Below are 27,301 nucleotides of genomic sequence, written 5' to 3' on the forward strand. Positions count from 1 at the left end.
CTGACGTCTCGCTATGTCCCGCTTCTTCCAGGCCCTCCGCCGCGCCGGCCGCGCCCGGGCCGGGGGTCCGGGCGTGCAGGAGGCGGACGTGCAGCGGTGGGGGCTGACAGGTCAGCGGGGAGCCCGGGGAAAGGGTCGGGAGGGAGCCCTAGGGGTGTGGTTGGTGTCAGAGATGGCGGGAGGCGGTAGAGCGGCCCCGCGCTGCCTGGTGCTGCCCAGCTCATAGAATGGCTTGGGTTGGAGGGGCACCCTGAAGATTACCCAATTGCAACCCCCCCCGCCACGGGCAGGGACGCCTCCCTCTAGACCGGGTTGCCCAAAGCCCCATCCTACTTGGCCTTGAACACCTCCAGGGACGGGATATCCACAGCTTCCCTGGGCAACCTGTTTCAGTGGCTCACCGTCCTCACAGTAAAGATTTTTTTCCCTAAAATATCTGATCTAAATATACTCTCTTTCAGTTTAAACACATTCGCTCTTGTCCTGTCAGTGCAGGCTCCTGTAAATAGTCTTGCCCTGTCTTTCCTGTACATTCCCTTCAGGTACTGAAAGGCCTCAATTAGGTCACCCTGAAGCCTTCTCTTTTTTCAGCCCGGACAACCCGCGTTCTCTCGGGTTGTAGTTGTACCTGTAGCTTGTACTAACAGAAAAATGAATGAAATGCAAATAAAGTGGTTTCCGGACCTGTCAAAGTGAGCTGCTACAGAGATGGCATTGCTGCCATGCTCTCCACTCTTCCTCAGATGCTGCAGTCCTTGCCCTTGGCTTTGTGATTAGGTGGGTGTTTGGGCCAGGGCTGAGCTCGGTTTTAACCCCCCTAGTGCCTCAGCACAGCCTTAGACAGCTCTGTGTTTCAGGACAACATGGACAAGGGTTGTCCTGTTCAGTAGCCTCTAAATGGTCTGATGTTGAGCATGAATTAAAGTGATTTCCACTGCCTGGAGGGTGATATCAATGGGAAACGCCTGGGCAATCCACCCTGCCCACACATTTTCTTTAGCTACTGGAAATCCTTGCCTCAGTCCCCAGGCTGGTTTGGGTCCTATGGGCTGGTAAGTTACTTCATGCACTCAGTGTGCCCATTTTCCGGGGGAGGAGAGGACAACAGTAGCACAGTATATAGCACTTGAGTCCAAGTACAAGGAAGAGTCTTGCCAACTCCTATGTGACTTGTTTTGTATTAGTTTTGACATACTGTGCCCCATAATAAGGATTGCAATGGTGATAGTAGTCATAGTGGCCTATAGTGGAGGTCTGCTTTAGCTTTAAGTACAGAAAAGCTGGAAAGCATCTTGTTGAGAAATTATTATTATACAATAAGAGATTGTGACAAACATTTCTGGTAGCCTAAAGCATGTCCCTGGCTCTAGTACTGATATATTTTAAAAAATTACTCAAGCTGAAAATCAAGCTGTCTAAAGGAATGCAAAAAACCAGCCAAATTATTAGACCGGGTTCCTTTTACAGTCTGTTGCAATGACTCAGGACATTTTTGTGTATGTAAGTTTCTGAATATGCTTTAATTTAATGGAATTGCTATAACACTGGGATCTTTGCTGTCCAGGAGGGTAAACCAACTTCTGCTGAAGGTTGCTGTGCTTTTCCTGTAAGGCACATGTTTGGCAAGGCCTGTTCTGGGCAGGACCTGTTTCTAGTGTGGGTGTGTATAGAGTGCATTGTGTGACTGTAAGTGTAACAAATCACTTTTATTCCCAGGCATTAAACTTCGTCCCTATCAATTAGAAGGTATAAACTGGCTGGTGCAATGCTATGAAGTCCAGCATGGCTGTATCCTGGGTGATGAGATGGGCCTTGGGAAAACTTGTCAGGTGTGTCATCTTCTTCTGGAAAATGATCTTTGCTTAAATTTTTGGTTTTTTTAGCCCAGTGTTTCCGCAGAATGAAAAAGAAAAAGCACCCTAATGATTACCCCCCCACACCCCTTCAGAATTCCATACTCAAGAGAGAGCTCATTGTCTCTTTCAGTCCTTAATCACTTAAAACAAGTCCTGAGTTAAGTCCTGAGTAGCTCTAAATAGGTTTCAGGATTTTGTAAAAAGATGACTGGCCATTTGATCCAAACACTTTAATGCATAATCCATAATGTGCAGAGTTGAAGGCACAATACACAGACACTACAGGGAAAATAATGTCCTTTTGATGCACCCAAAGCAAGGGGACTTTGTGTTTGTCAACACATGGATTAAAATCTATAGGTCTAATATTTTTAGAGGTTTGTTGGATTTTTTTTCTGTGTTTTTCAGTGGGTTTAAGTTTTGTTGGAAAATGACTGTGCTTTTGATCAGCTGATTTTATTTAATAGATCTTAAATTACAGATAGTTTTAGAAAGTGATGCACAGTAGACCTGGTTTGTGACTGTGCAAGAAAGGCCTTTGGAAGGCGGCTTCATATATTGAAGTCATGTTTCAGAATCTAAGGCTTTTTGTCTGTATCCCACTTGATATCCTGTTAACTCTGCTGCAAAGCTCAACAAGGAGACAGCTTATGTAGGATCAGTCTATTGGGTTGAGCCCTTCATTTGTTATAAAAAAATATTTTCCTTGCCTTTTAGACCATTTCTCTACTTCTTTATTTGACAAAAAAAATAACCAACAAAGAGAGATTTCTGATACTTTGTCCTCTGTCAGTTCTGAGCAACTGGAAGGAAGAACTGGAGAGGTAAGTTTCAACAGTTGTCTGCTTTACTATATTATTGCTCAGACTTGCAATTGCAGTTTGCAAGTTGCAAGATGGCAAAGATAGTTTTCAAATATGCTCACTCCAGCACTTTCTTTTTATCCTTTCAAAGGGATAAAAAGTAAAAAGGGAAGCTGCTGCTGAACCAACAAATCAATGCAGAGTATGCAGTCAATGCGTAGTCTTTATGATGTTGTGGTATACATGAATCCATCCATCCTATATTATTGGTTGACTTTCAGTCCGAAGGCCTCCACTGGCTCTTTGCTTTTTATTGATTTGTAACCCTCCCTACCCAGCCTCTCTTAGGCAAAATCTGCTGAAGACAGCCAGGAATCTTTATAATGAAAGGTAAGACCCAAGTTGGGGAGCATGCTCACATATGCACACAAAATACATCACACCTGTGCATGCAGCCCATCCTCACTGGGATGACTGTGCTGATGGTCTGCCTGCTGTGCCTGAAATATATACATTTGTGGTCTGTAGCCCACAAATTCCTTTTAAGAGGAAGGACTAGAAGTTAAGGGTTAGAATAGAAATCTGTGTGGCCGTTGGCTGATGCTGTCTCTCAGCATCTGAAGTCATCCAGGTTACATTTGGAAGTGAGCTCAACTGATTTGGATAGACTTAGAGTTGGAATAGTTGGGAGAGAGTGCATTCCTTCGTAGATCAGCAGTGCAACTTTCCAAAAGGAATGTTAGGTAATTAACAGTAGTGGGATTAAATAAGGAAAAATTTTATGGTCCCAGCAATTGGAACTGGTTTTATCTGCTTTTTGACTGAGAGAATACATTTTTGAGGCCTTGACTTGGACCTCTTTGTGGAAGAATTTTTTTTTCTTTATTTTAGTATGATTCAGGCCAATTTTTCGGCCTCATCTGGGCCAACTGTATTAATTCACCTACTTCTTATGAACTTTTTTCAGTTCAGAATAGTAATTAGGTCATAAGACTGGTTTTCAATCATCTGCCTTTGACTCTTACACCTAGAAGAATGCAGGTTTATTTAGGACTTGTCCAAACCATAGCCAGCAACTGAAGTGCCAACCTGAGGTGAAAATTATGAAGGAGTGAGATTCAAAAGCTGAGATCCAAACACATCTCACAGGAGTATAAGGTGTTTGGATAGGAATTCTCACTGTGCAGTGGCTGTGTTTAATAATGGGGTCTGGGTAATAAACACATGGAAATACTTAGCTTGGCTCCCTTTCTCTTAACAACAGGTTTGGTCCAGGTCTTTCTTTCATTACGTATGTAGGCAGCAAGGAAGAGCGACCCAAATTGCAGGAGAGTCTGAAAGAGGACTCTCACTTCTATGCACTCCTGACAACATATGAGGTACATGATGTCTTTGTCACTTGAAAGGGGGGCTCAAGTTTCCCCTGCCTTTTTGATTCCTCTGTAGCACCCAGTTCATGCCTCGTCAGGCCACAAGTTTTCTCAGTTTTACCTTTCCAATTCTCTTCCCCTCCCTTCCTGGGTGGAGAGTGAGTGAGAGGGTGTGTGATGTTAAACCATGACATGCTGAAGGTGTCATGTAGCTGTCATGTTTTTTTCCTCAGGTAGTAAGTGCCTTCATTCCACTCTGCTCCATTTCACCATAGTTTACAAGCAGACAGAAAAATGTTCTGTTTCTTAACTGATGTATTTACTTAAATCATAAATCACAGTTCATTTTCTTTCATTGCAGATTTGCCTGAAAGATGCAGCATTTCTAAAGTCGTGAGTCTGGTTTTAATTTCTTGAAATTTTAGTCTGCATATCTGTCAGTGATTTCTTAGGTGGATGTTTGTATGGGCAAGATTTTTTGTTGTTTCACAAGAGACAGGGATGTTCTCAGCTTGTGTTTAGAACTTTGCCTTTTCCAACTTTCAGTCTTTAAAATCAGCTAAAATATGTGTGAACATCCCCCAAGGACAGTTTTCAAGCCAGTTAACTCCAAGTGATATTACACATAGTGACTTAGAGCAGTACATTAAATATCAGTCCAGCAGAGGACATCCTCAAGAGCTTCAGGTTATAAAGGTGTTAGTTGCAAAATTCACTGAAACTGACCTGCATTATAACAGTGATAATGTGCTAATACCATGTCCTGAAGTTTATTGGCTCCAGTCAGAACTGCGGAGGACTTAGGAAGCATTGAGCTTTCTACAAAGACTGATTATTCAGCTGAAATTCAGCTTGTAGGAGGTAGTGTCATGGTCACACAGAATTCCACAGGAGTCTTCACTTGAAATGGGGAGGAATTTTTTTCTTAGCAGTAGTGCCACTGCCTTGCAATGGTGTTGTGACAAATGCTGAGGGCAGCTATATGTAATGAATGGCTCAGTATCTGTGTAGAAGAAGAAATCCAGTGGCCCCCACTGGCACAGTTTTGTGTCTGTCAGGACTAGTCAGGCCCACAGTGGGCACCCTCCTGTCTTTCAGCAAAGCACCTGTCCTTGGCCACTGCTGGAAGTAGCAGACTGCGCTGCACATCATGGTAAAACCAGGTCTAATGAAAGGTTGCCATGACTGTATTGTCCTTATAGTTTCATATCATGTTCTGTGTTGCTGCATATTATTCTATTTTAAAGTGTAGCCCAGGCATGTAGCACCCAGGGAAAGCAAGTAGCCAGCCCTAGTATCACAGAAACGTGAGCTTCAGAGTAATTTCCTGCTTCTAAAGCTAATAAATAACCTCAAAGCCATATCACTCAAATTTAGGGCTTTGCCCTTTAGTCTCCCTTCTGAAAAAAAAGTGGTTTCTCATCATTTGTACCTTGTCCTGTGTGAGAGCGTTTGGAGCACTTTGTAAAGGTGGGTCAGAATTATCAGATGTCTCCCCACCACTATTCCTTACAAGCAGTGTAACAGAACAAATGAGTTGAGCAAGAGCCATGCTCTAATGGAATAGATGAGGGATCAGACTCTGCTCTGCACATGAGCTTATGCAGTGCTTCACAGTGCAGTGCTTCTGCAATTCATCTCCTGAGCTCATAGAATAAGAGTAATGACATCTGATTGTTCTGGCAGTGGAGAACTGAATGCTGCTAGGGGGTCCGTGGAGATCCAATGCTCCAGACCCAGGAAGCCACCAACCTTCCCAGAGAGAGAGTCCCACAAGGAACTTCATTCTAGGGATTCTCCTTGCTGGTCTCCCAGCCACCGTATAAGCCTCAGCAAGCGGTGGCCATGGCCACAAGTGATCAGCTCTGATCAGTGATTTCAGCTCAGTGATTCCAGCTCTGCTTGCCAGGCTATCCCAGGCCAACTCAGGGACAGAGAGATGGGAAGTGTTGTATGGCAAATTCCACAGAGATTCCTTTATTATCCAGTGGCTCTGTGAAGGGAGCCAGGAACGACTGCTCCCTCCTGAACTGGGGAAAATACTGGGGTTTTTATGGGGGAGAGCAAGGGTAGTACCAAGGGGGAAAAGACCAATGGGTTACAAAGGATTAACATGGGTACTAGGGCATGGTGGGATAACAGAAGCTGTTAGGGGATAGCTCACCATGAGAAGAAAAGGTGTGCCAACCTAAGGAGCATCCTTCCAGGAAGGTTGAGATAAGCTAACCACAGCCCACTCAAGGGACATCCCATTCAAGGGATATCCCTCCAGGGCAAGGCTATGGGTGGAGCCGTGGCAGGCCCATGGGCCTTCACAGAGAACCTCTGTGTTACAGCAGAGAGGGAAATCCAGGCAAACAAAAAGGCTTTTTGGGAAGAATGTAGGTCATTGTGATTTCAGACGGAGGGTGAGAGGAGGTTCGCACTTTCCTACCCTTGGAAATGACTCTGATGTGGAAGTTGAAGTCCTAGTGATAAGGAGGCACAAACACTGAGGGTTGAGAAGATGTGGAGTTTCAGTTAAGCCTAGTGGATCTACTGGATCAGCAGTGATTCTGCAGCCTGCTTGAGGACACTCTGCATAGAGCTGTATGAACACAGAATAAGTTGAAGCTCCTGCTTTGGGTGATTTGCAATAGCCTTGGGATTGCTCTTCCGTCACTGCCTCATGATAGTTGCTGGGTTTTTGCACAGGTTCTAGGGCCTAGTTTCATATCTCTTTTTCCAAATCACAGACCTCCTTGAATGTTCAATGAACTGTGTTTATGTCATTTTTCTGATAGTAACAGAGGTCTAGAGAGAAGCAAGAAATTCAAGTGAATTTTGTTAGTCTTGATTTCAGAAAAAACTTACCCGGACTATAGTTAAAAAACCTGTGTTGTCTCTTCAAAAACAGTACCTGTGAATTCCACCCCACTTTTGGTGTTTGCTTGTTGTTCATGGGGTGGGACCCCACCTCAAGTTGAGCCAAGCAGAGGCACCACTTTGATCTTTTTATACTTAAAATAATGAATTGTCAGCCCCTAACTGAAGATGCTGTTTTTTGCTTATTCAGCTTTAACTGGGCTGCCTTGGTTGTAGATGAAGCTCACAGGCTGAAAAATCAAAATTCTCTGCTTTACAAGACACTTTCTGAGGTAAAGTAACTCATTTATCTTCTAGTGTCTTAGGACTTTTCCCTTTTCAGATTCCCAGTTCCCAGAGCATTAAGTTCTGAGCCGTCACTCATTTCCTTCAGAGCTGGTGAACAGATTCCTATATTTAGTGGCATACACATATAGGCCTTGTTGGCTTTTCATATCAGTGGGCCGTATTTAGAGTTTCCTTCTCATTCTGCTTCATGTTTAGGCTTATCATGTTGGAGCAGTTTGAAAGACTTGAAAAAGTAAAACAGCCAGACATGATGATGAACCACAGCTGTGCTACTGCAGAAGTAGAAGTCTGGGTCACCTAAGGAAAAGAGGCCATCTCCAGCTCTGGCAGGATGAAGAAACCCTTGACTAGCTCATGAGACCTCAAGTCTTGAACTACTGACTTCCACTGTCCCATTTAATGGAGCCACCCTTGTTTACTGAAACTAGGAGAATTACTCCATCTTCCAAAGCACCCTGCCAGAGCAGCACAAATGCCTGAATGAAGACTGCACTTCTTGTCTTGGCAGTGAAACACCTGTGTTTAGTGTTTAGTGCTGTTATCAGCCACAACGTACTACAATACAGCTTGGAAAGTAGGGAGGGTTTGGGGTTTTATTGAATTCCTGAAAGTCTTACATATTCTGAACATACTGTCCATGATATCTGTAATTCAGGGGCTTTGGTTATAATCACAAAACAAAAGACATGATTCACCTCATCTGTTCCCTTAATCTATTTTCTATTACCAAACTTGAGAGAAATTTGTATCTTTCCAAAGGTAAACATATTTCCCAAGTCTCTTTATGGGGATTACTGTAAGCAACATGGACCAGATGATATTGCTGTTTGTGAGAGTTACTCAGCAAACAGAAATGGAACTTTGTCTGATGCAGTTTCATTTCACTGTCCTGTTCCAACCATATTTTCCAGTTATCCCTCCTTATGTAACATCTAGTATGCAATATTAGACCATAGACTGCATGGACCTGAGCATTTTAATTGAGTCAGTTTTGCACTATGTTCTTATTTTTCTAACACTGAATTCCTTGCACTGGTGTCAGCCTAGTCAGTTGGCAGCTGTTTGACTGTCACACCACACCTCATGTTTGGATGGTTTTGGCAAATCTGCAGCATTCTGTGAGCAGTTCTGTGCTGCCTCACATCTTCTAAGTTAGGAGTGGTGTGGGTGAACTTGTGTATTAACTAACTTCTTATTACAGATACTTTTTCCTAATAATTTTGTTTTATTGCTGTTTTTTTTCAGTTCTCAGTAGGCTTCAGCCTGCTACTCACAGGCACTCCAGTCCAGAACAGCCTCCAGGAATTGTACTCCTTACTCAGCCTTATTGACCCTGACATCTTTCCTAGGGAACAAGTGAAAGAGTTTGTTGAGTATTACCGAGTTATTGAAAAGGAGAGTGAGCGAGGTCAGTAATAAGCAACACTGCACTTCAGTCAGAGCCAGCTTTTATCTTGACTAGGAAACAACCATGTTGTAGCCTCTTTTTTTTGCTTTCTTTTAATGGTGACAAGCTTTAGAATGAAGCCACAAAAGCTAATGATTACTTTTAAGGCAAGAGCTCTCTTAATGTAGTTCCTAAGTGTTGCAGGTATGCAGCTATGTTTTGCTTTCTCTGTTTATAAAATGTGGCTTGAATGATTTCACTGATAGATGCGAGATGCCTTTTACATTTATTTTTAAAGTGTACTTCTTAATGTATTGTATGAATTCCTTATCTTTAACACAGTATTCTTCTCTGGGTTTTTTTTTTGTTGTTGTTGTGTGTTTGTTTGTTTTTTTTTTTCATATGTGTTTTTGTTGTTTTTGTTGGTGGTGGGTTTTTGTGTGTGTGTGTGTTTTGTTTGGATAGTTTTTTGTTTTGTTTTGTTTTGATTTTCTTTTAATTTTTCCCTGCCTCTGCATAGCCAAAGAATTGCACAGTCTTCTGCAGCCATTTCTGCTTCGGAGAGTCAAATCTGAGGTGGCTGCAGAGCTTCCAAAGAAGGTGGAAGTGGTTCTATACCATGGAATGTCAGCTCTGCAGAAGAAGTATTACAAAGCCATTTTGACAAAAGATCTAGGTAACTGGGCATTCTGAAGTCTATACATTATTTTTAAAACTAAAACTAATTCCTGTTGTACATGCGTGCTCTGTTGTAAAGAAGCAAAAGTTACTTTGGTTTGCAGAATATGTACAGCATGAATATGCCGAATTTGGGCTGCTTAATTTTGATTAATTGGTTTTATCTTGTGGCAGAATAACAGACATATGTATTGATCTATTGCTCAGGTATTGCGAGCTAGGAAGGGTAAACTTGAGGATCTGCTTTGGGCCAGTCTCAAAGTAATTGAAGTAATTAAAAATACTTATCAGACAATGCAACCACTACCATCATGTGGTGTGTGAGTGCATATTTGTTGTAGGGAAATTAAAACTGGGGAGTTGGAGATCCTTTGCTCTTCTGTGACTTTTTAGAACTTTGCACAAACATCACCCAGAAATCCAAAACTTCATCTTCTGTAGTCAACATATGTGCATGAATTTTTTTTTTCCTCACAAAAATACAACTCTTCTTAATGTTCTGGTTGCCTAGGAGATCTTGACTGTGCTGTATATTTTTTTGGAAAATGTAAATGAACCGCATCAAATTTCTTTCACTTATTTAGATGATTCACTTTCAGAAAAATTACAGTGATCTTTTCCAGAGAGTACGGAAAGCTCAGTGAGTCTGACAAGGCAAAGTAGTGCTTATCAGGGTCTTATTTCTAAAATCTTGTCAACAAGTGTGAGGGGATTTTTTTTTAGTCAATGAAAACAGATGTATTAGTCTTGAGATGGGAAATTCAAATCCAGATGTGATACACAGAAGTACACCAGTACTGAAGCACTTCAGAGCAATGCTTAGTACCAGGACATTCCCAATCACAGCCATTAATGGAGCATGGGCTTCCTTGCTCTGTTCTTTTCTCTGCTCTTTGTTCCAGATGCATTTGAAAATGAAACAGGAAGGAAGGTTACACTCCAGAATGTCTTAATTCAGCTTCGGAAGTGTGTTGCCCACCCATACCTCTTCAATGGTAGGAAAGCACTGTTCTCTTTTGAAACAGAAAAAATAACTTTCTTGATTTACACAGTTTTTCTATTATTAGTGTAATGCTTAGAAGAAGCAAGAAATAAACGCTCTTGTACTTGAATCAGTAGCAGCTGTGAGTTTGTGACCAGTTCCAACACATGACAGTTCATCAATAATGACAAATAAAGTAGGAGACTGTGTGACGTCTGAGTTTCTAACTGCAGCTTTCTATTTCTGTGTCTTCTTTCATCTAAGCAAAGAAATCACAGTGCTTTGTGAACTACTGAGGGTGTCATTTAGAGATAGAGAAGGACCATCACTTCTCAAGCAAGCTTCATGTGGCTCTGCTCAGCAAAAGTGACAGTGCAGACACACTGAGGTTCACCACAGAATTGTTATTTCTGTTGTATTAACTCAGCTTTTGAAACTCCTTTCTGTTCCAGGTGTTGAGCCAGAACCCTTTGAGATTGGAGACCATATTGTTGAAGCCAGTGGCAAGATGTGTTTGTTGGATAAACTCCTTTCATTCTTGTATGCTGGGTATGTCATATTGGGATGGGGTTGGCATAGGGAGCAAAAGTAAACTAGGAAAGCAGACTACTTTATTTAGCCATAGACTGAACAGTTATTCATCACAACACAAGCACTGACTTATTTATTGCACATTACTCACTACCTGAAAGAAGTAAAAAAAGCTGTATTAGAGATGGTAGAGGGACCTTGAACATTTTTGTAGGTTCCTTTTAAGCATTTCTCAAAGGTTGACTTACTCTCTCACATGCTCTTATATTTGCTATATTTGAGCACCTGGGACAATAGCCATGTGACTTTGTATTCAACATATCTGCTTTGATTATGAGTTTCCTAAGAGTGGTTTCCAATGCCTCAATTGAGTTCCTTTGTGCTATCATGCCTTTGTTAGCCTAGGAGGCACAATCCATGGCAAATGTGAAAAAGAAAAGGCCAAGAATAAGATGAAACTTCAGAAGTTTTGGGATTGATGTTCAGAGCCCCTTGTGTTGTGCTCTGGTGAGTTCAGAACCTGGAATCCAAAGACCAAAGGACAGAGCTTCAACAGCCCTTGTGAAGTTCTGATGTGATTTTGTTGTCTTTGTGCTGCTGTGTAGCCCCTTGTGAGTGGCTGCCTCTTCACTGAATGTCTTTGCTGCAGGATCAGCCCTGTGCAAATTCTGGGCTCGAAAATGTCTGTGTTCTGCTGTAGGGTAAGGTCTGATTTAAACAGAGCGCTGTCTGAGCCTAGGACTGGGAAGAAGGAGAGTTGATTTCTTACACACCTTTGCAGGTAGATCTTGATCTTTGAGGGTCATTTCCTGGAGAATGAAATATTCTGCTATTACAGAGATGCTGATATTTTGTTTTCCCAGTATTTCAGATCCATTGTAGTGTGTGATTTGAGAGCAGTCACGTGGTAAAGACCTCATCATGCTAGGCTGAAGCTGGGGGTCTTTTTAGACAGGCTACTCATCAGCCTGTATTCAGCCAGCAGCAAAACTTTGCCAGAGCCCTGTTACTTCTCTGTGACTCCACAGTCTGGACAGGGCAAATGATGATGGCAGATAAATCTTAACTGATTGCATTTAGATATGGAGCTGAAAATGTGGTGAGGGAACAGGCGTGATTCTGGGAGGCCTTGCTGTGTAACAGGGACTAATAATGACTGGTTAAGCTATTGTGAACCCGCAGCACACTGTGAAATGCTGTCATAGTATGCTGAGGATCACAGGGTTTCATGTTCTTCTTGCAGTGGCCACCGTGTGTTGCTGTTTTCTCAGATGACTCAATTGCTCGATATCCTGCAGGACTACATGAACTACAGAGGTATGTTCTGCACACTTGGATAGGAGAGGGCTTATCCTAATGATCCCTGCCAGATATTGTTCCTGTGATTTTGGTTGATCCATCTGGGATGGAGAAAGGAATGTGATAAAGTTGTTTTGGTTCTTAGATAGGGACCATATTCCCGCAGCAGCTCTGTGAGTTGGAGGGTCTTGAGTTCAGCTCTTTGCTGTTACTAGCTTCCTGAAATAAGCTGGCAGTTAAGTGTTGTTCTTCAAAGTAGCTTCATCTTTTGTGCCTTGATGAAATGGAGCTAACAAATGGCAAGGTAGCAATATTTCATTTCAATTCAACTGTGTTCAGTTGTGCACCTGTGTCCTGAAGTAATTGCAATAAAGGCAATAGGCTTGCTCTAGCTTCACTTTGTCCAGCACAAAACACAAACTGCGCCACGGTTATACCAGGAAATTAATTTTTGATTAAAACAGCTGTTGACAGTGGGGCCCCAACATGTCTGTGAGGGCAGGTTGGATCAGATCATTTTTGGCATGGTTAGCAGTGTGTTCCTGGGACATTTTCTTTTGTTTCAATCCACATGGCTCTATGCCAACTTAGGATTTCCCATGAAAGAAGCTTTTGTTTGGTGTTTATGGTTTTGGACAACTGAAAATGTAGGATAAAGCCAAATGTAGTGCTGTATTCCATACTGCTTCCTCACAGCAAAGCACACACTGAAGGCCATAGGAGTTTGGATAAGGAAGATCTGATGGTTATTGGCCTGCTTTGTGGGGCCAACAGCCAGCACAGCATAGTCTGAAATGGGTCTGTGTGCTAATGTTCTTTTACTTGGGCTCTGAATTTTCCTGATGTGTTTCCAAGCAGTAAATTAAATAGTAAGAGTCTCTGCTTCAGACTTAGCTAAATTACTCTTTACCTACAGTCAATCTGGAAGTCAGGGTCATTACCTCAGTTCATACGAGGTTTAACTGGGAAAAAATGAAGGAGTTGAAGGCAATAAAATGAAAATCAAGTCAGGAGGACTTGGTACAAAAAGATTAATGACAGCAGTGAGACAATATAGAATGAGGTGAGAGGGTAAGACCGAAGGCAAAATTTCAGAAATGTTCACGTTGTTTGTTTGGAAAGGCTACAGCTATGAGCGGCTGGACGGCTCTGTTAGGGGTGAGGAGAGACACCTTGCCATCAAGAACTTTGGTCAACAGCCCATCTTTATCTTCCTGTTAAGCACCAGAGCAGGTATGTAATGAGAGACAAAAAAACTCATATTGCTTCTGCACTCTTTATTTTATTCTCTCTGGCAAAGTTTCAGGGAATTCTGAATTCTGCAGTGCTTGCTCGTGTGGGGGAGTTTTGAGGGAGACAGGACACATCCTGAGCTTGGGTCTCTCGTCTAGGACATCTGGTTTCTGTGCTTTCCTTTTAGCAGCTGATGCCAAGATCCTCTTTGTATTGCAGCCTCTTGAGTTCGTTTTATTCCAAGTTGTATAATGCCTGTCTCTGTAGCAGTTTGAGTTTAAGGACTCTCACTACCATTTTATTTTTGCAAGCATCAAACTTTAGGCAGAAACAGACTTCCTTTAAGTAAGCTAGTGGAATTGCTTCTCAAGTTTGCTGAACATGGATGTGCTCTTTAGCTGGCAGACAGACTGAAATGAGAAGCTTTTACTGTCCTGAGGCTGCAGAGAATTCTGTGGTACTGCCATCTGTGCTGGTTCCCCTCTTTGCTCCCTGGGCAAGTCTGTGTCTTTTACACAGTTTCAAACCTCCCTGTCTCTCTGTTCAAAGAAGCACAGAGCCAGGCTTCTGCTTGTCTCCAGAGGAGGAATCCAACCTGCTTGGGCTCAAACATAAAACTGGAACCAGGTCTTCCTTTGGGCTTCTGGTTAGACTTGTCTTGATGAGCCTGCACCACAGTGCACAGAGGGGAGCACACAGGGACAGTGAAGACTCCACTGCTGGATGTGCATCAGGAGTATATGTGACTCTCACCACAGTGACTGAGCTCTCATGCCGTGCTCTCATGCCTCTCCCTCCCATGCCAGCCAGACTTAGGGTCATTTTTTGTTGCACAATGCTATGTTTGGCCAAAGCATCTTGTATTCAGCTGGGAGCAGGTGTGCTAACAGTATTGTAATTTCTGTTATATTATAGACAGAGATTTCCAGGTGCATGACTGTCTTCTCTTGCAGGGATATTCTGATTGCAGGGAAGGTATCTTGTCATGAGGTGGGGTAAATGTAAAGCAGCAGGCTGTACCTTCTTTAACTACAGTATGTGGTCACAGTAGAGGTATTTTAAAATGTAAAATTAGTTGGGTTTTTTATATTTTAATTTCATGAGAGCCCAAGTTCTAACCTTAAAACCTTTAAGTCATACAAACGCTTGGGCTCTGGTTATTGTATAGTTTGGCTTGGTGCTTTCCACTGTTTCAGTGGTGTATTTACAGCTGGTTCTGTGCTGCAGCCAAGTCATGACTTGGACTGTCCCTTGTGGCTTCAGGGAAGCCAGTCCTTGCTGGGGTGATCTGCCTGCCAGCAGAAGAATTATGTCTATGTTCATCAGTCTTGACAATCAGTCCCTTTTGCATTGGTGTCTTGGTTTGAAAGACAGGTGTCTGCTAAGAAAGGCAGAAGCCTTTCTTTGGAATGAAGAATGTAAATCCCCTCCTTCTAAATTATTATAATTTTGAAATTAAGGGGCTTTCAGACAAAGATATGGGAAATAGGAATCACAGTTCTTTACTAGGAAAATTAAAATAGAAATACAGTATTACAAAGAGCAAACCCAAAACACTATCAGAATATAACCTGACACCCCACCAGTCAGGGTGTTGGAGGCACATAAATGGTGGCTACACTCCTCCTGGAGTGACAGATGTGGTTCAATTGAAGCAGTGGTACTGTAGAAGGGTGCAGTTTTCTTCAGGAGGCCCAGTGATGATATGGAAAGGTCCAGTTTTACTCTGGAATCCAGTGGGAAAAAGGCTGCTTTGGTATTCCAAATCTCAGTTTTTATCTAGGTAGGAAAGGCTTGGCTCCTCCCCTGGCTGGAGCATCTCCCAGTGGGATAATGTAATTTCATCAGTCATATGTGGGACTTTAGCAGCTGATACCTTCCTGGAGGAAGGATGGGTTGTGGAAAAGATAAAGGCCCTACCTGATTTTAACAGATGGCCCATTAGCAGAGAATATCTCCCATGGAGTTAAGGATCACTGCCCCACCTAGTTTGAACAGATGGTGATAGAATAAATACTTTTGGTCACATCCTGTATTGCTACCTAAGACAATTGGTTCGCTCACACTCTATGTTTTTTGATTACATTGCATTGTATAGCTTCTTTTATGGACTCTTACACAAAGCTGGAAGCTGGAAATGGAAGACTTACCCATCTGTTTAGATCCTTATGAGACTTAGCTTTGGATTTGAGAGATGGATTGGATTAGATACAATTGATCAGATCTGACAAAACTTTGCACAGTATAAATTCTCCAGCTTCTCCTTTATTTTCTGTTGGTGGCATATTTTATGACCTCCTTCTTTTGTTTGTAGGTGGAGTTGGCATGAATCTGATGGCAGCAGATACAGTTATTTTTACTGATAATGATTTTAACCCACAAAATGACTTGCAAGCAATAGCAAGAGCTCACCGAATTGGGCAGCACAAGTGAGAAATGTCACTACTTGTGGTTGGTTGCTCACTCTCTTGGCCTCTGAGTATTCCTTTCCCCTTCCATAGGCAAAGGAAGGTTAAAGTACAAGGATAGGTTGAAGATCAAAGGGGAGCAGAGGGGATTTTATGCCTTCATTTTCCAGTTGCAGTCTCATACAGTGTTGTCCTCTATCCAGGGTGGGAACTTGGTAAATTTGGAGTAGGAGATGGAGGGTGGAGGGTGGAGGCACTTCTGCAGTGAAGATTTCTCTGTGTCAAGCAGAATTGTATCAGCATCACATTTCTGCTGATTATTTTTGCTCATTTTGTTCTTGCCTTCTTTACGTACCAAAGGGGTGGGTGAGGGGATTGTAAATACCTTGGTGCACCTCAAAACAAAGTAAGTAGTAAGAATTTTCTTAAACTTTTCAAGGCCTGTAAAAATTATCCGTTTGATTGGGCGAGATACTGTTGAAGAAATAATCTACCGAAGAGCTGCTTCGAAGCTCCGGCTGACCAATGCCATTGTAGAGGGGGGGCAGTTTGCTCTGGGAGCACCCAAGCCTCAGGGAACAGCAGAGTTACAGGTAAGCCAGAGTGTATACTGAATTTGACTCCAGTAACCACCTTAGAAATGTCCCACAATGTTTCTGTGTTTACCTCAGATTTGAACCTCTGCAAACAGTTGTGCATTGACATGACAGCTTTTGTATGTAGGAACCGAAATGACATCCCAGGTCCAGACAACATCTGATGTTTGAAGACAGTTGTTACAATTTTTGAAGTGTGTTCATTACGGAAAAAGGGTGTGTTGTCTTGGGGAAGAGGGGAAGACAGAACCTTCCTTTGTCTGACTTGTCTTTTAACTATAATTAGTGGCAATTATAAAAAGTGGAAGCTGACTCATTGTTTCCAGAACTGATCTGTCTCTGATGCTTTTCTCTCACAAACAGAGTTGATAAGAAGTCAGGTGATAACCTAGTCAGTCGGCTTTTGGTTGTTAGTCTGAAACTCAGTCAACCTTCTTTTGGTCTCTTGGCAAATACAGTGTCCCAGGAGTCAGGGCATGATTTACAGTTCTGATCTGAAAGCTGAGGTTTGTGTTGAGAACTTGGCTTCAAAACATCAAACAAGCAAAGTGACATTTGAGGGAATATATTCCCTGTGTGCAGCTAGACCTATGAGAGTGTATCCTAGTGTACTAGGATTTAGTGTATCCTTTCCTCTGCCTGCCCTCCCTGCCCTATTTGTATTTATCTGAGTAATTATAGTCTCTATGGGAGAAGTGGAACTGAACCCATAGGAAATTCCATGCTGATATTTTCTCCCCTTGGATTTTTATGGTATTTAGGCTTTTGTTTTCAAGGGGTTGAGGGCAAAAGCAAGCCTGGCCTTTCTGGCTATGAAAAAAGCTGCTTGAATGCAGTCAGTACAGTGCTATTTTGTCATTTAGCCCTGAAGAAAAACGACTGTTCAAGTCTGGATGAGTTATGATTGAGGGAGACGTGTTGTTGGGGCTTGTCCCATCAGGTGTTGGGAGAATGGGGTATGTTAAACAGTAAGTATTTTGACAGGCAGCCTTAAAGCTTAGCTTCCTCTACTCATACATCCTTTGCATTTAAGCCTGAGAAGCTCGAGACACTGGGATTGACATGGAATTAGAAGATAATAATACTGAACTTCCCCTTCTCTTTGTTAAAGCTGAGTGAAATCTTGAAATTTGGCCTGAATAAATTGCTCTCTTCTGAGGGAAGTGCTATACAGGATGTGGAGCTGGAAAACATCCTTGGAGAGACAAAAGGAGGGCAGTGGATAATGGACACTGTGCTGCCACAAAAGGAAGAGAATGAAGAGGAAGATACAAAGAGTAAGTTAAGAATCTCAATATCTGTGTCACTTGAGTGCTGGTAGAGAAGGCATCCCAGGTGGGGGTGGCATTTTTTTCAGGCAAGAATAAGAAAAGCAGAATTGTAATTAAGTTACTTGGATTTTGTTTGTGGCCTATCCACAGACATCTGAGTCTTTATTGGTGTTTTTGTTCTTTTTTAGTGTACTTATTTGCCCGTTTGTAAGGTAATGTTAGCAATACTTGCCCAGTTTTGGTGGCTGAGAGTTGAATTCCTTTTCATATTTTAATATCTCAGATGGAAATTGCTGAGAAATGGAGAAATATTCACATTGTAGCTACTGCTTTTCCCACAGAGAACCATTAAGATAAATCTTAAGTTTTGGAGATGTAATAGTAACTTAAGGAAATGCTGTGTAGCAAGTGTTTCATTTTTTATCTCCAAATAAAAGATTATTTTACAAATAATCCTAATAGAAACAAACCTACTCTGTCTTCAAAACTGCTTTCCAGCCCAAATCTCATGCAATTGTGTTTAGTTTTTCATAGTCCCATACTATATGAAAATAAATTCTAAGGATACTTCCCTCTTCCAGTACCTTCTTTCCCAGAGAAAGGTTGAATTTTTGTCTGGGTACACAGTAGCAGTTAAATATGGATTTGTGACTGAAGCAGAAATGTGTCTCTGCAGGACAGTTATTGTCCATCTAGCAGCAGTTGCCAGCAATGAGTAATTATTTGCTGAGAGTTAGCCAAGAGTGGTATTTTCTGGTGGTGACTTGAAAGAGGAGCAGTAGTACCACACTGTGTAATAGGTATAGTGAAAATAACTCACATGGTGAGCAGCAGCCCTGGGCTGCCAGAGTTCTGTGCTTTCATTTCATTTGGGAAGTCAGAAGCAAAAATTTGCTGACCCTTTTCAAGAGTTGCCTATAAGTACATAGCAGAGCTGAATGAATTCTCCACTGGCAGAGATGGAATGACCAAAGAGAACAGCAATGGAACCACAATTTAAAATAATTAATTAACTGAAATAGGAAGAAAACTTCCTTGTCAGTCTAAATATCTTAAATTATCTTAAATAATGAGCTTTTGTCAGAGGAAGCAAATCTTGGTTCTCTTGTTTCTACATGATACTGACTCTGGTCATACCAAAAAATTGTGAGAGTGAAGATACTTCTTTGCTGAGGATGTCACAGAAGAGCCAGATTTCTTTTGATCTCACTGTACATTTTAGGTGTTAGTAGGTTTTAGTTCCTTTTCACACTTTTTAATTATTTTTTAAAGATCACATGTACGTGTATGAAGGCAAAGATTATTCAAAAGAACCCAGCAGAGAAGACAAAAAAACATTTGATCAGCTTTTGGATCTTCAGAAAGCATTGATTGAAGAGACCAGTAAGGAAGGGAGAGCTCTCCGGAACAAAGCAAACGTAAGGCAGATGCCAGAGCATGGCAAGAAGCATGATGCTCTTTCATTTGCTTGTGGAAAATGAAACTTGGCAGTTTTCTCTCTTTACCTACAGCTTGCAGAAGGCATGTTACAAGATTTGGAAGTCAATGTACTAAAGCTGGCTCTGGAATCTGGGCTTGACAGTTCAGCAGTTCTGCTAACAGATCTGCGATATGCTGTACAGGGTACTTCTATAAACTCAGGTCACAAAACTGCATATTTTATGTGACAGTTGAGATCTGATGCTTAAGGCTTGTGGACAAGTAAACAAATGGGAAAAGAATGTAGGTTAAGGAGAGCATCAGGCATGTCTTTAAGATGAGCAGTTTGTTTCTGTGATACCTCTTTCTTTCTCCAGGTCCTTCTCACAGGCCTTCGGGAACAGTCAGCCAGGAGGAAACACTTGCTGAGTGAGGAGGAACTGGAGGCTCGGAAGAAGAAGCGCCAAGAAGCAGCAGCAAAGAGAGCAAGGCTCATGGAGGAAAAGAAGGCAGCAAAAGCAGAGGCAGAACACAAGAAAAAGTATGGTTTGCATTGAATCTACTACTTGTAAAGTAATGTCTGTTGCACTGTAGTCTTGGAATGTGTCTGATTGATGGAAATAATATGCTCAAACTGCATAACATGGGGATGTGAAGGTGGAAAAATGGCTTGAGTCTCAAGCAAGGGTTCTTTCCTCCTGAATACCCTGCCTGACTTTAATTCACAGAGAATGGCCTGAATAAGAGCCCCATATCTGACTGTACAATCAATGAACGTTTGGAAGAAGCTTTCTGAAATGTCACAGTTGGTCCCTATAAATTGGTCTGACATCTGTGACTCTCTGGCGCATCTTAACTTTCTCCTTGTTTCCCAGCTGTTCTTCCTTTTCACCACTCCAAGTAGCTCCTTGCCCTTTGTTATGTGTTCCCTTTTTCCATGCCTGCAATTGGCTTATCACATTGGCATGTGACTCCTAATATTATAAATAAGAACTTTGGTAACTGTTGTTCTGGCATAAAATGGGGAGGGAGCAGAGGGAATGCAGATCTAGGTCTCCTGTGTTTCACTACAGTGATTTAAACCAAGCTGTTTGCCCCCGCCTTCAGTTTTCACTGAATATCCCCTTCTCTTGGTTTCAGGATGGCCTGGTGGGAGGCCAATCATTACACATCTACCTGCCTTCCTTCAGAGGAAAGTGGCTCTGAGGAAGAGTTTGAGGAGGATGAGTTGGGGCAGAATGTGGATTTAGATTACAAAGATGGAGACCAGAACTATATCAAGTATGTCATGGGAGATGTAACCTACCCCCAGGCAGAAGAGGAAGATGCCATCATTGTCCATTGCCTAGGTGGGACTTGTGAACAACAGGAGTACTGTTGGGTGGGGTGAACAAGGGAGCTGAATTGTCCCTAATGGTTCAATAATTTCTAATTCTGAAATAATTTGGATTTGAGTCTGACTTAATTTCAAGTGGTGCAGAGGCAATACAGCCTCTACTCCGGTATATATAACCCACATAAGTACTAGCAAGGTGTGCAAGGGTCTTTGCATGCCCATTCTGGATTTATGGTAAACCTCTTCAAAGGTGCTTGTAGGGCTTGAAATTTTATATTTGTGGCTAAATGATGACAGTTCCTGAGAGCAGGGCCTTTTGTTTATTCTGTGAAAGCTGTAGGGATCAAACTGAGATACTGAAATTCATCTTCTTTTTCTGGTTAGCAGAGAAAGACAGACATTTCCAGAGGCTGAGGTCAGAGTCTCTTGGTGGTTGTCTCTCAACACTGACAGTACAGAGGCTTGAGACTAGTCTCCTGATTTAAGGCCCTCTTTTAAGACATTAAAGCTGTGGGAGAGAAAGTTCCTCCTGAAGCAGTGTTGGAGCTGCTCTCTGTCCAGGACTACAGCAGAACATCATCATCTGCTTTGACTTATGTTACACTCTGCATGAAAGTTCATGGTTGAAATACAAATGCCAAGTAGAACTGAAAGACTGCAGATACCAGACACCTGGTGTGGGAAACTCAAGGCACCAGTCTGGGGACATAGTACATGAAAGCTCTGTAGTGTATTACACCTGTATGTATGTGAGGATACTGTCAGGTTTATATGCTCAGTGCTGTGGTTAGTGCTTGTTTCAACATTCTTGGTGGACAGTTAAGAATTTTTCTGCAGAGTTTTTCAGGGAACCGTGATAGGTTTGTTTTTCTCCAGGGCTGAGGTGTATCCTTTAGGATAGTGTCTTGAACAGTGGTTGACTTAAGTTTGTATGCAGTTCTCATACCTGGTTTTGATAATCGTTCATTTCTTGTGTACAGAGCAGGTACCTTTCCTGCAGGGGTGGTCTCAACCTCACTTCTAAAAGGAATCTAACTTGTTATTTCATTCTAGATGACTCTGGTTGCTGGGGAAGGGGTGGTTTATTCACTGCTCTAGAGGCTCGTTCTGATCAGCCAAGGAAAATATATGAGATGGCGGGAAAGATGAAAGGTAAGGGATTAAAATATGACTTGAGGCCAAGATACTTGAAAGAGGTAAAATCATACTGTCACTGCAGGAGTGAAGTGCCTGGATACCTTGATACTCATGTGTTTTTCTCTGGATATGTGCATCCCTAGCTCTGAAAGTAGTACTTCAGTGGGTGCTTTGACTTGGCTTGTTTGGAGTGTGAGAGCTCTGTGTAGGGGCTGATCATTCCAATCCATCCTGCAAGTCATAAATAAGAGGGAAAAAACTCCAAACTTGTACATTATTCACAGAATGTTTTTCACTAAATAAGACAGAGCATTGCATCTTCTGTCAAAGTGCTTTCAAGAAGGATGAAACCCATCTCAGGCACCATTTAGCTGAGCCTTTGTTTCCTTCCAAGCACTAATCTTTCCCTGAACATATACTAACAGTTTTGAGATACCTGCAGCTGGTTAGGAATGGACATCTTGCTATAAGATGGACCTGTTGATCTTTCTAATTTCCCGGGAGTTGCTTTCTTCTCATTTCAGTGTCTCTCTTCCCAGTTGTTGTCTTTAACTGGGATGTGTGTGTGTGACTTTGTGGCTCAGGGGAGAAAGTGTTTGTCTTGTTTCCCTGGGCAAAGGACCTGACTGCTGAAACCATCATGACAAGGTAGTCTCAGAGAATAATAACAGAATGTGACAGTGAAGTCACTGCTTCATCTGCTTGTTTACTCTTCAGGACTGATTTTTTTATTGTTGTTCTTTTTCTGGACAGACCTGCAATTAGGAGGAACCTTGCTATTCCCCATTGATGATAAAATATCCAGGAAAAAAGGACAAGATTTGGTGAGAATGCTCTTTCCTCTTTTGCTCTATCCATATGTTCTTGAAGCTGTGTGGAGTGAACCTTATGTCTTTTTCACAGTAATGGCACTGATTACTGAACATGGCTAAGTTGCAGTTAAATATTAGAGATGAGTTCTTTTCTTCATTTATTAAAGCTAACAGTAACGCAGTTTTCCAGCACTGTTACTGTGTCTCTTAGTACTGTGTATAGATTCTATTTCAATTTTTTTCATTTTCTCCTTAGCTGGCCTTGATTGTAGCTCAGCACCGGGATCGGTCCAACAACTTGTCTGGCATTAAGCTGTCAGCATTGGAAAAAGGCCTGAAAAAGATTTATTTAGCAGCTAAGAAAAGGAATGGTAAGTGTCTGTGCAGTAGAACAGCAAATCCATACATGTGTGGTTGCACCTAAAGATGATGACCAATTTCCACCTCTGTAGTGTTTTTTTCTGAAGTGAAGTGAGATCTCCATAGCAGATAGGTTGCTCAAAAGTATTTCTTATGTTCTTTGTTGGGTAGCTTGAAGTCTTTTTCTAGATTGCTTTCTGTATGTGTATCTTCTGCTGAAGAGTGTGCACTCTCTGTTCCCTCCTTCTCAGCAACAGTGCATCTTCCACGGATCGGGTATGCAACAAAAGGCTTCAACTGGTACTGCACCGAGCGGCTCATCCGAAAGCACCTGGCAACTCGGGGTGTGCCCACTCTTATGTATCCTTTTGTAGTGTGTCTCATTCTTTTCACCATCTAGTATGAAATGATCCTGTAAATATCTTGGTAAATGCAAAGCAAGGAAGTAAGGCTAGGCACAGATGCCCCAGTCCAGCTGAAAAACCTGTTTCCTCTCACTTTGCTATCAGCATCCAGCATTTCTGACAGCATCCACATACTCGTTCCACACTGAAGACTTAGAATTTTAGGTGATAACGATAGATAAGTGTGATTCAGTGTGCCTGTCAGAATTCGTCAGAACCAGGTGCTAGTCTTCCATTGACAGTGCAGCCTTGTGTATGCCACATCTGTGACTGGAATTTCAGATTAATGGCAGTGACTCAAAGCAGCAAAAGTCAGAATATAAAAAAAACATTACAATGTTCCAAACAGGTGATAGTCTACTTCCTTGGTTGAACATGATGAAAGTTGGTGTGTTAGGACAGGTTTAGGAAGGTTTTCACCTTCCAGGAAAGGAAGCAGGTTTACAAGGAGGTTCTGTTTTGTCACTTCTCTTGGAAGACATGCATTTGCTATACTGACACTGGCAGCAATTCTGTGAAACCAAAAAGAAACAAAGACAAAAGTATTCAGAGCATTCTGGCTGTCTTCCTTGGTAAATCTGTTAGTGAACATGTTGTCTGGTATTTGTTGACACTTGACAGCATTTCCTTGACATTTTATTAGATACTACTTCTCTAGGAATAAAGGGTCTTCCTCTGCTTCACAGCCATATTCATCTTCAACAACAGTCTCAAAGCCATGAAGATGCAGTAATTTCACCAAGAACATGCACAAAAAGTGACCATCACTCAGGCAGTCCATGTGCATTCATGTCAGAAACATGGGTTGCACAGCCATTATTCATACCTTTCCCTCTCTGCTGTGACCAGCCCCAACATTTGCATGTTGTCAGTGGCTGTGGATTGGAATGAGATTCTATCTAGCTTCAGAGCCCAAAGAGGAAGGATCTTGGCTCAATCCCAGATCTCTTTTGGAAATGAAAAATTAAGCTTTTAACTGATGGTTCATTGTTATCCCTTACATTAAGTTATTGTTAGGGGTTGAAATACAGTATGTTTAGCTGTATTTCCCTGCCCCCTCCCTCTCAGATTTCTACCTTATATCACTATACCTCTTTTCAATTACCTTTTTAGTTGTTACCTGGCATTCAGTCTACATGTCCACATATAACTCAGTAGAAAGGAACCTGTCAGCTGTATGACAACCATACAGGATAAACTCTTTATACTCTTCTGATTTCTCAGAAATCCATTTTACTTACATTTGTTCAAATATAAAATTTAGCTATCTAATCATGTGGTTATAGTCTAGCAAAATGCTGACCTTGGCAAAGGTGTGCTAGTCTGCCAAAATTTGAGACTGACTATAAATGATACCTTTCCTTCTCCCACAACTCTTATTTCATTATACAGCTTTTTGTTGCAGCTGTAGAGCAAAACTGGCTCCTTACTGCTGTCTAAAAAACCTATGTGAAAGGTTCCATGACCCTTTGATTCACTTTTTAGGGCAGAGTTTTTGATGTTGGCTTTGCTCTGCTGCAAGAGAACTTCCCTGTTTTTCACACTGTTGACATTATTTTTAGCCAACATATTTTTAGGGTGTTTTTGTATAACCAGGCAATAGAAACTCTCCTAGTAAGTGCTGTGACCAGGGACACTATGAGGTGCCAAACTTAATTCAATTTAAAATTCATCTTCCAATAGGAAATCACCCCACAAGTAGTGGAAAGTATGTTCCTAAATATCTTGCTGCCAACATACATCTCACTGGCTTCATTTACACTGCCCTTGTGATACCATCTGGTTATTTAATAATTCCAGGTGTGCTATGGCTCATCATGCTGACTGGTGTGCTCCACACAAGGAGAAGCCCTCCTGAGTTGGATACTGTGTTGTTCACTCTTGGCTGTAGCAGACAACCTCATGGAATTTGTAACCTCTTTTGACCCTAATGCAGCTGAGGGCAGCCAGTGCTGTACAGCACCTCTGTGGGTAAGACCTTTCTTGCAGCTGTTCCCAGGAACAGCTCCCCTCTGCATTTGGCAAAGTGCCTGCCGGATCAGAGTCCTACTGTGAGGACTTGGAGGGGTGAGAGGTGGTGAGTGGATGTACCTTGTTTTCCCCAGTCTCTCAAACTGGCCCTCTTCCAGCAGGCCGGCTGGTGGCACTGTTAATCAGCTGCAGCAGCTCACAGTGCTTCTCCAGCCTGGAAAAACTGTCCCTCTTTCCCATAATTAAAACACCAATTACACCTTTTTCTTTGTCAGCTTGACTGAACACATAATTTCAGTCTGCAGACTCAAGGCTGTGTTCCTTCACCTCTCCTTTTTCCTGCATGTTTATTGCCCTTTGTTAAAAGCCTTAGTTCCCAAGTGTTCCAGTGTGTGCAGTCTTGTTCCTCAGCTTCACACACACCTACAGATTCTCTTACCACCTGCTGAACATAAACAGAGGATTTGTCCTGTGGCTGGGTCCCCCAGAACAGACTGAAGTAGTGTGGCTGCCCCCACTATGGCAAGCTATTTCTTTTTGAGGCCTCATGCTTTCCTTTGTTTCAGCCTCTGTCCTGTGCCCCCCACCCTGCTATGATTGACTAGAGTTGTAAGGGAGAAGAGGGCTGACTGTTAATGTCCCTTACCCCTTAAAGTGTACAGGGAGCTGAGAGGTACCTGTAACACGGAGGAAAGGTCATGGTATGTAACAGATTCTAGCCCTCTAACTCAGGGAAAAGTAAATAAATCAGGTTATTTTCCTCTTATCTCTTTTAACTGTACAGATGAAATCTACATTATTTTCTTCTCTAAATATACTTAGGAAACGCTTCTAGAATGTGGGGACTTTGTTGTGGGTTTCTCTCTGTTTTTTTAAGCAATATTTTTTAGTATTCTTTAAATCTGCTGAACCCAAAGAAAAGCTTTACCTCAGTCTGCTTTGAAATGGAAGTGAGATTTCAACTGAATCCTGAATTGGGTTTTGCAGAATCTCAGCTAAGCGAAGTTTTTCTCATTTTTCTAGTGTTGCTACCCACCACCATTTTTCTTTATTTGGGCAGAAATCATGTATTTCAGATAATTAATTCTATAAAGGGCTCAGCAGCTTTTATACAAGTTGCTATACAAAATATATGTATCATGCTGTTTCTTCAGCTGTGCAGTACTATGCATTTTCCCTTTCTAAATAGCAACCACCCCAAGAGGGAAGGAAGTTCTTTTGTAGTCATGTCCCTCTGGCCTCCCTCTCTCTTCTTTCAAATAAGATTTTTTTGCAGCAGAAGAGCTGAAAAATGGCACCTTGTGCATTTCTGTCACTGCACGTTTACTTAAACTTTTGATGTAAGCTGCTGGAAGGAGGTCAGCAGCTGAGAGCATGATCATGCACAGCTCAGATTGGCTGTACAAGCAGTTTCATCAGATAGGACCTATGAAGTGACATCCAGTCTCAGGAAAAAACTTTGCACTCCATGCTGGAGGCTCCAGCTGATGCTATATCAAAGCAGGCTGTAATTCTGAGTGACATTTATACTTATGCTGGCTCAGCTCATGCTTGTGTTTCTTGACAAAGCACTGCCTCTGATTCTCAGGGCATTACGCACACAAATTTTGTGTTTAGTGGCCTGTAACTTGAGAATGATCTTTCCCTTCTATTCAGGACGTAGTAAAACCAGTACCAACTCAGAAATGCATCAGGTTTTATGGACATTGTAGATATGTGATTTTGTCACTGAATTTTGTCACAGACAAAAAGTATCTGCATATGTTACTATGTGTTGGCAATAGTGGAGCCTGTATTCTGAGGAAGGAAGAAGACTGATTTCCAAGGTAATGGAGAAAATCTCAACCTCAAATGTCTTAATAAAAATAATGTATGTGTGTATCTCCAGAAAAAGCAGAATCTGACCCACAAAAGTGATCCATAGAAAAATATAAGGATAAGAAGATTGATTAATTTAAAAATAAGTGAAGCCAAGGTCCTAGAGGAAAAAGAAAAGCAAACTTTTGAGCTGAGGGATGACTTAAAAGTGTAACATACATGTTAAGTTGTGTGAAGACTCCCACCACTTTACAATGCATAATCCTGGAAGTTTATTCAGATTATTTCAGTAAATAGCAGTGTTGCTCATGCACTGCCATCAGCAAATCAAAGTGTAAGACGGAATGATTCAAAGCCCTAATGGATTCACCATAACAAAGGATAATGTCCACATTTCAGAGAGTGCCTCATCTCTCGCTGGTTTTCTGTCCAACTCGTGCTTTTCACAGTGAAAAGTCCAAGTCTGAGAAATGCAGT

General features: G+C 41.9%; 1 protein-coding gene across 3 annotated transcripts; it reads left to right on the forward strand.

Annotated features, from left to right (window-relative positions):
* Positions 1–6: 6 nt before the first annotated feature.
* CHD1L (chromodomain helicase DNA binding protein 1 like) lies at positions 7–27,301 on the forward strand. 3 transcript variants are annotated; one of them, XM_062515498.1, is made up of 23 exons: positions 7–110; positions 1,717–1,829; positions 2,574–2,680; positions 3,924–4,038; positions 4,391–4,422; positions 7,085–7,166; positions 8,428–8,590; positions 9,090–9,245; positions 10,150–10,242; positions 10,682–10,778; positions 12,004–12,077; positions 13,182–13,292; positions 15,607–15,721; positions 16,140–16,293; positions 17,408–17,573; positions 18,840–18,985; positions 19,364–19,527; positions 20,127–20,335; positions 21,376–21,474; positions 22,213–22,283; positions 22,528–22,642; positions 22,883–22,991; positions 23,679–27,301. In XM_062515498.1, exons 1-23 carry the CDS (start codon positions 14–16, stop codon positions 23,755–23,757), a joined length of 2,667 nt encoding a protein of 888 aa, XP_062371482.1. In that variant the 5' UTR covers positions 7–13; the 3' UTR covers positions 23,758–27,301. The 3 variants fall into 3 exon arrangements, 2 of the variants coding, with proteins under 2 accessions (XP_062371482.1, XP_062371483.1); XM_062515499.1 differs by having other exon boundaries at positions 17,471–17,573; XR_009934393.1 differs by lacking the exons at positions 22,883–22,991; positions 23,679–27,301 and adding an exon at positions 21,984–22,107 and having other exon boundaries at positions 22,528–22,555.

Source organism: Cinclus cinclus, chromosome 2 (assembly GCF_963662255.1).
Source record: "Cinclus cinclus chromosome 2, bCinCin1.1, whole genome shotgun sequence".
Lineage (NCBI taxonomy): Eukaryota > Metazoa > Chordata > Aves > Passeriformes > Cinclidae > Cinclus > Cinclus cinclus.